Source organism: Rhinatrema bivittatum, unplaced genomic scaffold, assembly GCF_901001135.1.
Source record: "Rhinatrema bivittatum unplaced genomic scaffold, aRhiBiv1.1, whole genome shotgun sequence".
Lineage (NCBI taxonomy): Eukaryota > Metazoa > Chordata > Amphibia > Gymnophiona > Rhinatrematidae > Rhinatrema > Rhinatrema bivittatum.
In genome coordinates this window covers 21,845-36,874 of record NW_021820757.1, presented here as the reverse complement: position 1 = coordinate 36,874, position 15,030 = coordinate 21,845, and the positions used below count along the sequence as shown (strand labels likewise).

General features: G+C 44.7%; 1 protein-coding gene across 3 annotated transcripts in view; it reads left to right on the top strand.

The window, feature by feature from the left end:
• The window catches only part of LOC115082086 (enoyl-CoA delta isomerase 2, mitochondrial-like), a 175,904-nt gene that overhangs the window by 140,458 nt on the left and 20,416 nt on the right, over positions 1–15,030 (top strand). For all 3 annotated transcript variants that reach the window (XM_029586353.1, XM_029586351.1, XM_029586352.1), the window contains one exon: positions 10,259–10,348. In XM_029586353.1, coding sequence (XP_029442213.1) covers positions 10,259–10,348 — 90 coding nt within the window. The remainder of the gene's footprint in view (positions 1–10,258; positions 10,349–15,030) is intronic.

Below are 15,030 nucleotides of genomic sequence, written 5' to 3'. Positions count from 1 at the left end.
TGTGAGATCCTCAGGTGGAGAAACTGGTTCCAGAGATAACTCTTGTGAGTCGGATGGGTACCCCGTAGATGATCCTGGAGAAGAGGATGAAATTGGTGAATCCATCAGAAGAGGCAAAGGCTCCCTAGGCTGCGTTTTTGGCGCTGGTCCAGGTTTAGAAGATGAAGGTATTTCCTCGTTCAGTAGGAACTGGTGGTGGTGGTTCAACTGATTTTAGAAATTGCGCTAAGATATTGGTTATCTGCGCCATAGTGCTAGAAGCCGAAGTTGAAGTGGATGGTTTTGGTTTCGTGTGATGAGGCGATGGTATAGCCGCTCTGAGGATGTCAGTGTCTGGACCCTTTGACCGGACAACGTCCCTCGGTGGATAAATGATTTTAGGGGAAAATGGGATCTTGTAGTTCTGAACTTTTGAGGTGATGAGAGGCTGCAGACAGTCTGGAAAAAAACCTCTGAGGATGAAGAAGAACAGGATAATTGTGGAGAAGAGTGAGTATCCTCCAGGTCTACCACTAAGAGTGGTGAAGGACTTCTTCTCCTTTTATGGCCCGTAGGGTGTTTCTTGTGCTTTAGCAGTGGTTGAGTCGGCAGCATAGGTTGGAATCCTTGGCCAGATTGCGATTTTGGTTTCGATGCAGTGTCCTGAGTGCGTCGGTGTCGATTCAGTGCGCCGATGTTGGTCCGATGCGTCTGATTGTCGACGTTCAATTGAAGCTTTGGCATGTTGATGAATCGGTGTTTTTACAATGCTTTCGTATGTTGGAGGCGTGTCGACGTCACGTTGCACAGACATAGTCGACACTGAATGTGTGTTCGGCGCACCCTCCTTGCCCTGCGTCGATGAAGTCTTTGATTTTTTTCCTCTTTTTGGGGCCGGAGGGTCCGCAGAGGTGGCACTTCGATGGGCTTGAGCCTTGGGGGTAGTCTTCGGTCCCAGAGACGACCTAGCCAGAGTTTCAGAGGGGACATACGAGCCCAATGCCCCCTCTCTTAATTGGGCAATTTTTGCAGCTCTTTGGCACTGCGCCCGTGGAGACATGCGGCCACAGTCCCTGCAATTGGCCTGGTCATGTCAAGGACTGAGGCTTAGATAGCAAAATTGATGTCTGTCTGTCACAGTCATGATTTTTCCACATTCACAAAACTTAAACCCTGGTCGAGGCATGTTAAGTGAAGTGTAGTTTTCTTGCCAGGTTTTGACAATTTTTTGAAAGATTTTCCTCAAACTATTGTTTTTCCTCACAGAGAGAAGAGCTCCGCATACATTCAGTTGCGCAGAAAAAAACAGACTGAGGAGGCACGGTGGCATGCAGGGAGGAACTCCTCACCAAAGACTTTGGGTGATCTTAGAGCTCCGCCGCCTAGTGGCACGGAGGATGTACTCAGACAGCATGGCTAATTCAGCTGCTTATCTATGGGGAAAAAGAGCATCCTCATTCAAATCGACAAACCCGGCAGTCATGTTCTTCATGAACAAACGAAGAAGCACAGGGTCTTGGACTCTTTGCCAAGAAGCGATATAAATATGGGAATAGGCCAGCAGACATCAAGCCATTTTACAAGTGACCTAGCTCCCAGGGGTCTCAAATATGTTGGTAGACAACCTTAGCAGAGTATTTCAAATGCATGAATGGTCTCTACTGCATTCGACAGCCATCCAACCATTAAGCAATGGGGACTTCCAGCATCAAATTATTTATCAGAGCAAAACAGAAAACTGGAAAAGTTTTGCTCCATTCTCCCCAGTGAACTCATCTCTGCTGAGAACACTTTTCTGCTCGATTGAAATGCAGATCTCATGTATGCTTTTCCACCAATACTAGTGACAGATAGGGTGGTGCAAAAATTTATCAAAGAATAGGGCAAGACGGATCCTCATAGCTCCAGCCTGGCCCAGACAAGTTTGCTGCACGTACCTGGTACAACTGTCCAGCAGTCCTCCGATCCCTCTAGGATCATTGTTGATTCAAAGGGACGTCTGTTTCATCCAGACATCTCCTCCCTCAACTTGATAGCTTGGATGTTGAGTAGTTGATAATCACCAAATTCTCCCTGTCTAAAGGGGTTGAGGACAATATAATGTGTGCCTGAAAGCCATCAACTAGAAGAACCTACCATTTTTAAATGGAAAAAATTCCCATCATGGTATCATCACAATACCTGGATCCGTCCACATGCGAACCCAAAGATTACTGAGCTACATGCTCTTTTTCTGCATCAGGTCTTGCCACCTCATCTGTGAGAGTACATCTGAGTGCCATAGCAGCTTACCATACACCAATTGAGGATAAGCCAATTTCCACTCATTTATTAGTATGCATGTTCATGAAAAGCTTTTGGCATACTAAACCACTTGTACTGTGAGACTTAATTGTGGTTTTAGCATGATTGATTGAGGTCTGCTGTGCTCAAGTTTCTAACTTGGAAAGTTATATTTCTTGTAGAGGTCTAGAACAAGTAGATGTGAATCGGTTTTTTACTCTTTTGGATAATAGAAAGACTAGGGGGCACTCCATGAAGTTAGCATGTGGCACATTTAAAACTAATCTGAGAAAGTTCTTTTTCACTCAGCACACAATTAAACTCTGGCATTTGTTGCCAGAAGATGTGGTTAGTGCAGTTAGTATAGCTGTGTTTAAAAAAGGATTGGATAAGTTCTTGGAGGAGAAGTCCATTACCTGCTATTAATTAAGTTGACTTAAATAATAACCACCGCTATTACTAGCAACAGTTATTATATCAGCCAGAAGAGTCGGCGAACTTTAGGCCTTGGTTCATTTTCCTCTTTATATGCAATTCTTCCATAAGAGAGTATCAGCTTTTCATATTATCAGTCCATTGTGTTACCGACATTCTTCCTGAGGCCACATACTCATTAAGATAAAAAAAAAAAACAAAAAACCTTCATACCTTGGACTATAAAAGGGCACAGCTTATTACAAGAGAACTCAACCTCATAATCAGGCTTCGCAGCTCTTTATCACCTACGATCCTAACAGACTAGGCATAGCAGTGGCCAAATGTACATTGTCCAACTAGTTAGCAGATTGCATCGCACACTGCTACACTCTAGCAGGCTTACAGATTATATATACCATCAAGACGTCAAATCGGAGCCATGGCTGCTTCAGTAGCTCATTTACAAGCAGTACCACTTGAAAAGATATCTGCAAAGCTGCAACATAGTTGTCAGTGCACTGTTGCATTCGTGGCTGCTCTACACCCTTGCTCCACCCTATCTACCTCTGTGGCGACTTCCTCTGGGTCTGATGGACGGCTTGCTGCCGCGGCATCTCCATGCCGCTTCTCCCCGGCGTCCCCAGACCGGCTCGATGCTGTGGATCCGCCATGTTCCTGATGACGTAGGACGCGCGCTCTGAAGTATGTACCAGCAAGGGCGCGAACCTCAGGGGCGTCCCCCTGTATTGACGTCATCCACTTCCAACATAAAAGGTTTTCATTTTCGCTTACGATTTGTTAGCAAGAATTCGGATTAGTCCAAGCTACTCTGCCTCCTCGGACTTACCGCAGGTACCCGCTCCTCAGGGCCTTGCTCTCTTCTCTATTTCAGATTGCAGATAGGAACCGGTACTCGCTCCTCGAGGGTCCATGTTCCTGAATACTCTGAAGATTCTCTACTGCCTGGAAGCTATCGCAGATACAGACATTCGTGAGTTACCACCGTTCTCTCAGAGCATTCCCTGGAACCAGGTACTCTGTCCTCGAGGGCCTAACTCTTTCCAGCTACTGAGCCTCCTTAAGAATCTATGTGAGATTGTCATCTACTACTGGCTATGTATACAGCATACCCTGTCTACTCACTATCTATAGTCTCTCTACAGCTCAGCGACCCTGGGATCGCAGTTCCAGTATGTGAGGAACTTCAGCCCTGCCGGGCATATCGGCTCACTACTGCCACCTCTGGTGGTTCTACTAACCTGTCTAATAAAAGAACTATCTGTGTCTGTCTCCATACCCAAGCCTAGCCAGTGGTCCCTCTCAGGATATCCTGCTGGGGGCGCTGTCATCTGCCATCGGCCCAAGGATTCACCTATTTACATTCCTTTCTAGCTGAGTGCCCTCTCTAGTACTCCGCTGGTACAGATTGCCAACTCAGCAGTCTATATCATAACAAGATTGCTAGTTCCGCCTACAGAGCATATCAGATTACTAAACTCCTCCTTCCATGGGAGCCAGTCCCTAACTGATTGCTTCACCGCACGGTGACTCATACAGATTGCTGACTCCTTCTCCAACAGGAGTATCCAGCAGCAGATTTACAACAGATTGCTAACTCCTCCCACTCCAGGAGCTAATTCCTAACAGATTGCCAACTCCCATCTGCTTGCTTCTCCCATCAGCATAGCAGACTATAACATACACTCCTTTTGTGTCCCATTACTGTCTGGACAATCTCTCAGAGTGACGACAAATTTGGATAAGTAGTTTTGCGTAGCCTGTTCATCCAGTAATCTACTGTTCATGGGGAAATCTGGGTTGTTTACTCAATAAATGCTCCACTGCAACCCTCAGCTTGGGGGTCTCTACATGTCATGGCTAATTCATCCCTGCTTATTGAAGGAAAAAGCACGTTTGCTTAGTGAACATGGTGTATTCTGTAGATAACCGGATGAATTAGCCATGCTAAATACCCACCCACCTCCCTGAAGAGTTTGCTGCCTAGCTTGGTTAGCTCTAATATCAACAGAGGGAGCCCATAAGGCACTTGCTCAGTAGAACAAAAGCTCTACTAGCTGAGAGGTTTGTTTGATGCTGTCAGATGCCTTCACCCACATGACATGGCTAATCCATCCTGCTATCTATGGAAGACGCTGTTTATGGTCAGGAACCTCTTCATCCAGTTAGACCAGTTCAGATGAATGGGTTATGCTCACCAGCCAGCAGATGGAAACAGATCAACAGGTGCAATGACATCACCTCTTAGATGCATCAGTGCTGACCTCATTCTGCCAGTATCTCTGTCTCTGGCAGATGGTAGAACAAACATTTTGTGCTGTTAATTTATAGCTGGTTAGACTGGGTGAACAGGATACAGATTTCTGGTGGGCAGCTCCTGAGGTGAAAGACTGGTTCTTCCCTCAGTTGAACATAGCCCTGGATCGTACTGCATATTGGTGGTAACCCCTGAGGGGAAAACGTAAAGCTTCCTCCCTCAGTGGAACAAGTCCCGGGCCAAGGGCCTTCAAATTTGGCTGATTGGGGGTTTGACTCTTTACCTCTCCTCTCCTCTCCCCTCCCTTCACTCTACCTCTACTTTATGCCTGTCTCTTTAAGAATTATTATGCTGTGCTGGTCTGGTTCACAGATAAAGTTTAAAAAACAATTTCAAAGGAGAAGGGCCGAGTTAAGGTACAGGGGATAGCAATAACAGTGTATGGAGCTGTGGGACAGGTCAGGTCTTGATTAAAGCAGCCAAGGTGAGTTGCGGCACCTTTTTGCCTGGGGAACCTGGTTTGGGAGAGGAGGTTATGGCAGCAGCGGTAGAACATGGGAAAAAGCCTGTGTGTTTAAACGCCATTGCTAGTTCATTGGAAGGGAGCCATGGCAGCAGGGCTAGCTACCTTTTAGTTCCCGTCCAAAGTGTGGTGTTTGGGATAGATTTGGTGGCCATATTTGGAATGGGGGAGAGAAAGGAGCAAGGCCTCCTTCTCTCAGTTCCACAGGGCACAGATCGCTGGCCCTTCTGAATGTAGGTGGAGGCTGTCCTTTTTCAGGAATACAGCTTCTGCTTTCCCATTTTTTTCTGATGGTCTTGGTATCAACTGGCCTTAGAGTTTAAAAATTCTCATATATTTACAGCAAGTTTTTCCGTGGGAGATTGGTTCCAGTCCCAGGATTCACTCTGGGAATTCTGCTAGCTCAGGAAGAGAGAGAGTATGAGGAGCAGGATGATTTTATTTTCTATGTTTAAAGCTCCTCTGGAGAACTTTAGTCTCTAGGAAGAGGTGGTGCTCAAGAGTGATGGAACAAAAGAAGAATGTCCTCCAGAAGGGGAGGACGGCTTCCTTAGTGAGCTTCTGCCAGGACATTTCTCAGTGATTACACGTTTGAGACTAGAGCCAGTCTGTGGCTCCATGCCTAAGACATCAGCCCCAAACTGGGTAGATATTGGTCTTAGGCCATCCATGACGCTTTTGGTAGAGATTTGCTATGGTCTTTAGTATACTTGACTCTTCTTGATTCTTTTCTTTGGCATAAGCAGGTAAAGTTTGTGTTTCTGAATAGGTGTTCCCAGGAGCTAGGGCTCCGAAAGCCCGCTCCTTGGCTAGTCATATCCTTATATGATCATAAGGGATAAGACTGATGTTTTAATAGTAATGGCTTAATTTTATGGAAATGAAATGAATAGGTAGGTGGAGACGTGAAAACATGTGGTGGTATTCACTATGGAGAGACTGGTTGGATGATGTGTTAATGTACTGTTTGATCATTTTGTATATTTGTGATGTTTTTATGTATTTGGTTATGTATGTTGCTTTATATATCGCCACGATATGTGGAGTATGCGGCTTATAAATTATTTTAAATAAAATTAAACAAATAGGGTTTGAGCAGAATATTTTTTCTTGGAGAGAGGCGTAACTCATTAAAGAGAGCAGAACAGAAAAATTGAAGTAAAAAAAAAAAAAGTACAGGCCTTGCCTGTTGTATGGTACTTGAGGTGTAGTGGCTTACAATATTGTTGTGCTTGTCACAGCGCTTTCAAGATAATCCAGTTTTTGATAGTGGCGTCTTGGCTAGAACCTGGCCCTAGAGCCAGAAGTTTCCTCTGAAGAGATAATTTTGAGAATTATGCTCACCGTAGCAGTACTAAGTGGAGTTCTTATACTTATTTCTCAGTCCCTGTGTACTTTGAGGTTTGTGGAAGATAAGGAAGCTTCCATTTTAAAAATAAATAAAAGGAGAACTCTTGAGGTGAAAGAGTGACTTTCACTGTCTCAGTTGAGTGGAGCCTTTCCTTAAGAAGGAGGTAAGGAATCCTAAGGGTGAGATTCTTATTGAGATGCCATTGACTTTTTGGGAACACAATTCCCTATTTCAGAGATGGGCAGAGGAATTCACCAATCTGTTTTGGTTTTTTAGAGAGCTGTTTGGATAACATCTGCTTGAGTTTGGAGGGATCACTTCCAAGATCCATTGGGGACTAAGTCTGTAATCCAGTTTCCTTGTGGTTCCTAAGAAAGAGGGACTTTCCATACCCCACTTTGGAGTTGAAGCATGTCAACAAGTATATGTGAATGTCTCATTTCTAAATGGAAGCTTGAGGTTGGTTGATGAAGAAATAAGGAAGTGAGAGATTCTGACTTCCTTGGATTTTATGGAGGCTTATCTCATCCTGATAAGATAAAAGAGGATTATCGGTGCTCCCTTTATTTAGCGGTGTTGGGCAAACACTTCCAGTTTCAGCCCTGTCCTTTGAAGTTTAGTCACAGCTTCAAGCGTCTTTTTGTCAGGGATGGTAGTTGTGGCGCTGGCACAGCAGAAGGAAGAATTTTTTTTTTTATGGTGCATTCTTCTCTGGAAGAGTGGCTGATAAAGGCAATATCTGTACAGGATGGAACAGGGACCAACTTGGAGGGTGATTCAGTTTTTAGAGGTGTTGGGCTGGTTAGTGAACTTAACTAGAGCAGCATACAGTCTTCTCAAACTCTGGAGTATCTAGGATCCCATCCAGCATGCTGCCAAGCTGTGTTCGTCTGGAGGACTAGAGGATTCAAAGGTGTATTAGCGGGTCCTTTTGTTGCTGTCAATCAGGAGTCCAACTGTATGATGTTATCTGCAGCTGCTCAGTCCCATGTAGCAGCATTGGTCCTGCTTGTCTCCTCTGTAGGATCAATATGGGGTATTAAAACTTAATTGCTAAACTCTAATGTCCGGTACCTCTGTTATGGCTACTAACCATTCTATAGGTTGTAACAAAGTAGTGTTCAAGTACCGCTTTGCTCTTTATTAAACCTCAATTGATGTAATTTTATCTTTAACTCCTGAACGTTTTTGGAAACATTTTTTATATATGCAAATAAAAACTCGCCACTGGACCACACTCAGCCTCTTAATGTGAAAGAAAATAGTCTCTCGATGTCAACAATTATTTTAAATGTTGATCAAGATAGCATTACTTAAAAAACCTAAGGATGAGGTTTTGAGTTCCACTATTGGATTTGATGAGGGGGACCATCAAGAATGCGAAACTAGACTGAAGTCTCAGCCAGAGAGGAGGGAAAAGCGCATTTGGACTCGAGGCATTGATTCAGAGTTGGCTGTCAGAGATGGTTCAGTACGGCTTTCCTCTGTAGCTTTTGATAGGGAGAATGATTCAGAGGATTTCAGGAAGTCCAGGCCAAGGCAACTTTGGTATGCGAATCTCATGTGGTTGTGGCACAGAAAGCAATTACAGCTTTCTCATAATGAACTGCTCTTTCAGGGTTTGATTCTGCTCGAAGATCCAGTTCAGTTTAGTCTTATGGTCTGGACCTGGAGCAAGCTTGTTTTAACAAAAAAAAAAAAAAAAGTTATTCTCAGCAAGTAATGAAAACTCCTTTTTAAAAGCTAGGAGCTTTGTTGGATGTTCAGTTTCTCCGATAATTTTAATCCTTGCAGACTCTAGAGTATTTAGGTGCTCTATTCGCAATCAGGATTGCCTGGGTTTGCCAGTTGGACCATTAGTAAGAATTTGGTGAGCTTTTTAAGCATTGTTTTGCCAGTGTACAGTTAAATCCTAGCAAGGCTGGGATACTGTTTAGATTGTTTACAGAAAGGTCCTGCTATGGGCTTGGCACTTAATTTTTTTAAAAGTGTGGATGCCAGTTCTTGCATGCTGCAGGGAGCACGTATTGGAAAGACCCTTGTTTTCACTTCTAGATGTGACCGTGAGTTTGTTTCATGGATGTTGAGCACGTTAGTCTTCCAGTAGAAAATCCTGTCCCATCTTGGAATTGAAGTTCGGAGCTTTCCTTGTATGGGTAGTAGTTTGCACCTATTAGGAGAATTTCGCTGAGGCTGCATACCTTGTGAGTGGTGTCTCTTAGGGGCTGTTGGTCAGCCAGAAGGATATCTGAGTTGCAACCAATATCTTGCAGAGATCATTGTTTGGTTGTATTGAAGGATATGCTCAAGATTTGTTTGGTGCCGCCTTTCTGTCTCAGATTGTTATGGACTTCCTTGATTCAGGCTGTCTGTTTGCCTTTATTTAGAAAATGTTTGATATTGGTAGAATTCTTTACTTTGCAGTTTTGGATGTCAGGAGAGTTTTTGTGATATCTCAAAGTTACATTTGCTTTCAGGAGGTCAGCTAATCTTTTCCTGTTGTGCAGTAGTGTTAGAAAAGCTAAGGTGGCTACTAAGGCTTCAGTAACACATTGGTTACCTATAGTACCTGAATATAATCCACTTTTAAGTGTCAAAAAGCAGAATATTAACTAAAATGTCATTGCGCAGTGTATGTGGAAACTGGTAGGCTCTTTCCAGCAAAAGCTGTAGTGTCTTCCTCTAGAATTTACACAGCTTCATGGTCAGAGTTCCAGTTGGTTTTTGGTTCTGGTAAGCCAACAAATTGGTTGTCCTTACATTCCTTTTTGAAGAATTAATGCTTGGATGTGAATGCAGCTTAGTAAATCCAGTCCTTAGTTTGTTAGAGATAATACTTGCAGGTTGAGGTCAGCATTCATGCATATAAGGGCTGATGTCGGCAAACGTGTTGATCTGTGTCTCCATCTGCTTGTTGGTGAACATAATATATTCGTCTGGACTGGTCTGACTGGATTTAAGGACATTATCAGGTAAAAACTAATTTATTCATACTTGTTTAGATTACATTTGTAAAAATACATTTCTATCATTTATTACTTAGAAAAACAATGGAGTTATCAGTATTCATTACTGCACTTTAACAGCCTTTTTTACACTCAGTTGTTCCCAAACCTGGCCTTGTTATCTCATAGCCAGTTGGGTTTTTAGGATATTCCAATGAATATGCAAGGGATATATTAGCTGTAGATTTAAAACTCAGTACATGCAAGTTTCTGTCATGCATATTCATTGTGGATATCCTGAAAATCCAACTGCCTATGTGAGATCAGTAGGACAAGTTTGGGAATAACTGCATGAGGTGTTACTTGAAGATCTGGCCATCTATACATACTGAACTAGAGGTAGTGAGATTCAGATCTGAGGCTTTAGATTTCATACTTCTGTGTACTAAGTGTAATTGTTTAAACATCTCTTGTGTTGAATACAGGCCACATTTCAAACTCCTTTTAGCCAGCTGGCCCAGAGTCCAGAAGGATGCTCTAGTTTCCTCTTTCCTAGAATAATGGGCTTTGCCAAGGTAAGAGTGCTTGTTTCATTCCAAACTCCTGTAATTCTACTGTATGTGTATTATCTTGTAAAGCCCCAAAAGAGAAGAGGCAACACACAAGTCTATTAGAGGAAGCCAGTGGCTAAAACACACACACGGGATTATTTTGAGTTCCTGTGCTGCTTTCTATAGCCAACTGTTGTAGTTAGCTTATCTGAGCAGCTGAAATAGAGGGAATTGTTTTGTTTCTCTAAAGGTTTGTGCACTGCTGCATTTTCTTTTCAACTTGTCTCCCACCTAATACTGCAATAAGCATGGTTACCTGGTATTTGGAAATTCTGTAAATTAGGTTGGGGGAAGAGCAGGATGGAGATGCACGCTGAGTTGGCTCTCGCAAACTGACCTTTTTTTCATGAACTCTTGATGGTGAAACATAAAGGTAAAGTGCAAACTTACCTAACCTCAGATTTGATGATGCCAACAGCTACCATTGAGCGTTTTATTGTTGTGCCTTGGATTGCAGTAATGCCTTAGGGGGTGGTGTAGGAGAACCATGTGGCCTCCCAGCAATGGAAACAACATTTAGCCCTGAGCAGAGAGCTACTCCAATGGATCCAGCCCAGCAGCACATTGAGGCAGGCTCTCAGGCACCTACTGATGCGCTGAAACTGAAAAGAGCAGTTTCTTTCCCCATACTTGCTTCAGGGCAAAATGTGGCTGAAGGAGCAGCAGCAGCTCCACTACTTGTGCAGATCTTTCCTGGAGCAGAAACCAGAGATAAGGGGATGAAGTTACAGTCATTTCTACAGGAGTACAGATTTCTCTCTAGTGAATTGGATCCTAAGGTACAGAGGGAGAAAAGTCAGCTTATAGAGGGGCGTATTAAGCTTGCTGACCTTAGATTGGACTCTCATGGCGAATTAAGTAGTTGTGATTAAACCCAAAGTGGTTAATTTAGAGAACATTTGGGAAGCTATAATGGCTTTGGAATCTTCAGTGTCCCTTCAAATTCAAACATCTTCTCAGATTCAAAGTTCTATGCAAAGTGTGACACTCCTATGGGGGCAATGTTCAGTGTTGCGAATTCACACCCCAGTTCATGCTTTCCATTCTTCCAGCCAGTGCTTACTTGATATTCCCTCTTCAAAGATGGCTCGATTGAGACTCGCGTGCACTCGCTCTCCATTTTTGGCCCCACTCTGGAATCTATTACCTTTCAGTATATGGTTTATGAAGGACACCAAGCTTTTAAAAACTCATTTATTTAACAACGCCTTTGCCTTTGTTGGTTAAGCTCCAATTTATACTATTTTGCAGATGACTTTGTAATATTGTATTCATTTCGCCTTAACTGAATTACATACAAGTTGCGTCTCTTGTCTCTAAGGATCTATGGCATATATATTTATATTGTATGTTTTACTTGAATTATGTATGGTTTTTTTGTTTTTTAGAGGAGCGGGCAACAAATACTTTAAATAAATAAATCTGAACAAAAATCTACTGTAGGAGAAATTTAAAAAGTAATTTATTTAAAATTTATTGTATTCTGCAGCTTCCTATAACAGTTCATCCAGAGTTGATGATAAAGTTTACATACATAAAAATATTGCACATACAACAGTAAGCATTAAAATACTGAAGTGGTCTGTACACCAGATTCTGAGAGGGACAACAGGTAGTCTAAGAGTGTGGGAGGGGAGCAAGAGAAGGGATCCAGACTGCATCCCTCGCACCAAGATGAGAACCTTTTCCACTTTAGATTATAAGATTTTCTGGTAGAAGGTTTTCTGGACACCAGAATAACACGTGACACCCCTTCTGAAAGGCTGAGGGCCTGCACAGTCACCTGGTCAACAGCCAAGCTGTAAGAGCCAGGGCTTGCAGGTTGGGGTGGCGGAGCCTGCCCTGATTCTGGGTGATTAGGTCCGGAGTCATCCCCAATCGGATCGGGGGTGGGGGTGGGAGGGGGGGGCGCAAGGCCAGGTGAACCAAACCTGATGGTGCCAGAGGGGGGCGATCAGGATCATGGAACCCTGATCCTGCTATAACTTCTGGAGCATTTTCAATATGAGAGGAAGGGGGAATGTAAGTGTACAGCAACCCCAGTGAATCGAGAGAGCATCTACCATTGACCCCTCCCCCCCCCCCCCTCTGGCTGAGGGAGCAGATGTGGAGGCACTTTCCTGTTTTCCAAGGAGGCGAAGAGTTCTATGTCCAGTGTCCCCCAGGAGCGAAAGATCTGGTTCACTACCTCTTGATTGAGGGACCACTCGTGAGGCCTGAACGCCTGGCTCAAGGCATCCGCTAAGGAGTTGTCTACCCTCGGAAGGTGTTCCGAGAGCAGCTCCTTAAAGTGGTTTTGGTTCAGACCAACAGTCAGGTTGCTATGTGGTAACTGAACAAGCAAGGGGGAACGGGGTCCTTCTCCCTCTGTCAGGAGGCGGTCCACACTTGGTCATGTGCCATCGAAAACAGCATCACCCTCCAGGCAGTGTACAATCTCCACGCTGTCAGATGTAGCGAACTCTGCATCAGGTGCAGGAGGGAGCCCTCTTCTTGGGATAGTAGGTCGCTCCTGTAGTCCAGCGGGATGGGTGGCTCGATCGACAAATGGAGCAGATAAGCATACGCTGCAGCAATTAAAATTAGGTTTGCTACATCCTGTATGCACTTCTGAATCGTGCAAATAAGGTGCGGAATCGGAGGAAAGGCATACAGCAGTCCCTACGACCAAGGAAGTAGAAAAGCATCTTGCGCTGTGCGGACTAGGAAATACAGCGTAGAACCATGGCACCTTCCTGTTCTGCTCTGTGGCAAAGAAGTCTAATGTCAGAATCCCCCACTGGCTAAAGATAGTCTGCCATCTGTTGGTGTAGCGACCACTCGTGAGGGTGGAATATTTGGCTCAACCTGTCCGCTCGATTGTCTATTCCCGGTAGGTACGTTGCTTGTAGAAGGATTGAATGGTGGGCTGCCCATTCTAAAATGAGGATCATTTCTCTGCAGAGGCTCCATGAACCGGTCCCTCCTTGTTTGTTGATGTAGAACATGGCTACTTGGTTGTCTGTATATAGCATTACCCTCTTCCCTTGTAAGTGAGTGACAAAAGTCCAAAGGGCATTCCTGATAGCCCTCAACGCGAAGAGGTTGATTTGGTAGATGGTCTGGATGGGAAACCCACCCTTTGTGGGATGCATCTATCGTGAAGACTGTATTGTGGGGTAGCGGGTGGAACAGCGCACCCCTGGTGAGTGTATGGGTTCTTAGCCACCAGTCCAAGTCCTTGACCATTTCTTGAGTCAGTGAGACTATTCAGGATGGCGGGTGACAGAATTGCGACCATTGAAGCAGACACATGTTCAGCTGGGTGTGAGGAACAGTGTGAGTGTCCGCCGCCATATGACCCAAGACTGTGAGTATATGATGGGCGGATGGTTTTTGAGGTGAAGTGAAGTTCTTTTGCCAGCCAGCAAAGCTCCAGTCTCTGGGATGTGCTGAGTCGCGCACCAATAAACTGTAGGTTTTGTGAGGGTTGAAGGCTCGATTTCTTGTAGTTGATGATCAGTCCCGCTTCCTGGAGACAGGTTTGGTTTGAAGGAGATGGCATTGTAGAGTCCATGGCTCCGAGGCTACTAGAATCCAGTCATTGAGGTAAGGAAACAACAGAATTCTTTGATTCCTGAGGTGGGCCACCACCACTGCCATGCACTTTGTGTAAACACGGGGGACGGCCGACAGGCCAAAGGGGAGAACCTTGTATTGGTAGTGCTGGCCATTGAATTGGAAGCACAGGTATCGCCATGAGGAAGGGTGCATTGGGATGTGCACATAGGCATCCTTCAGGTCCAGGGAGCACATCCAATCGTTGGGTTGCAGAAGAGAGAGAATGGTCTCGAGGGAAACCATCTTGAACTTTTCTCAGACCAGAAACTTGTTTAACTCTCTCGTAGATCCAAGATCAGTCGAAGCCTCCACAATTTCTGGGAATTAGGAAATAGGAGGAGTAGAAGCCCATATTCCAAAGAGATTTGGGCAGAAGTTGGATTGTGTTCTGAAGTTGAAGAGTGGTGATTTCATCCGCTAACTGTAGAGGGTTATTTCGCACTCTCCCAATGGTTGAGTGGCCGGGTAGGGGGGCTCAGGATTTGAAATTGTGGTGCCGCAAAATGTAGTTGATAACCATGGTGGATGATCTCCAAAACCCAACGATTGGTCATGATTCTTGACCAGGCGTTGTAGAAAGAAGATATCCTCCCTCCCACTGCAGCAGGGGGTGGTGACCCCATGAAGCTCAAAAGGTCTGTGGGGCTATCGAGTTGACGGGGGGTTGCTGTCCCTGTTGTCACTGGGATCTGGGTCTGCCCCGTCGCTGTTGCGATTGCTGGCGTTGCGGAAAGGTGGGAGGACAGTACGGAAGGTAGGCCCGTTAAGGCCGGCTCTGATATGGTTGTCTATGGAATGGAGATGTTGTGTTTGTGGCATTGTGGACCCTTGGTCGCAATGCAATTTCACCCTTGGTGAAAGCAGGAAGGTAAGGCACTGATCCACGAGGTTGCCAGTATGTTCAACAGGCCCAGAAGTATAGTCTCACCCAGATGTTTATGATAGGTGGGAGCCCGCAGTGCGGGTAACGTTGCGGCTGGTGGGTACAGTTGGAGCGCCGGATCGTAGAGGTACTCACAGAATGAAGGTGTCTTCCTGGCAGTAGA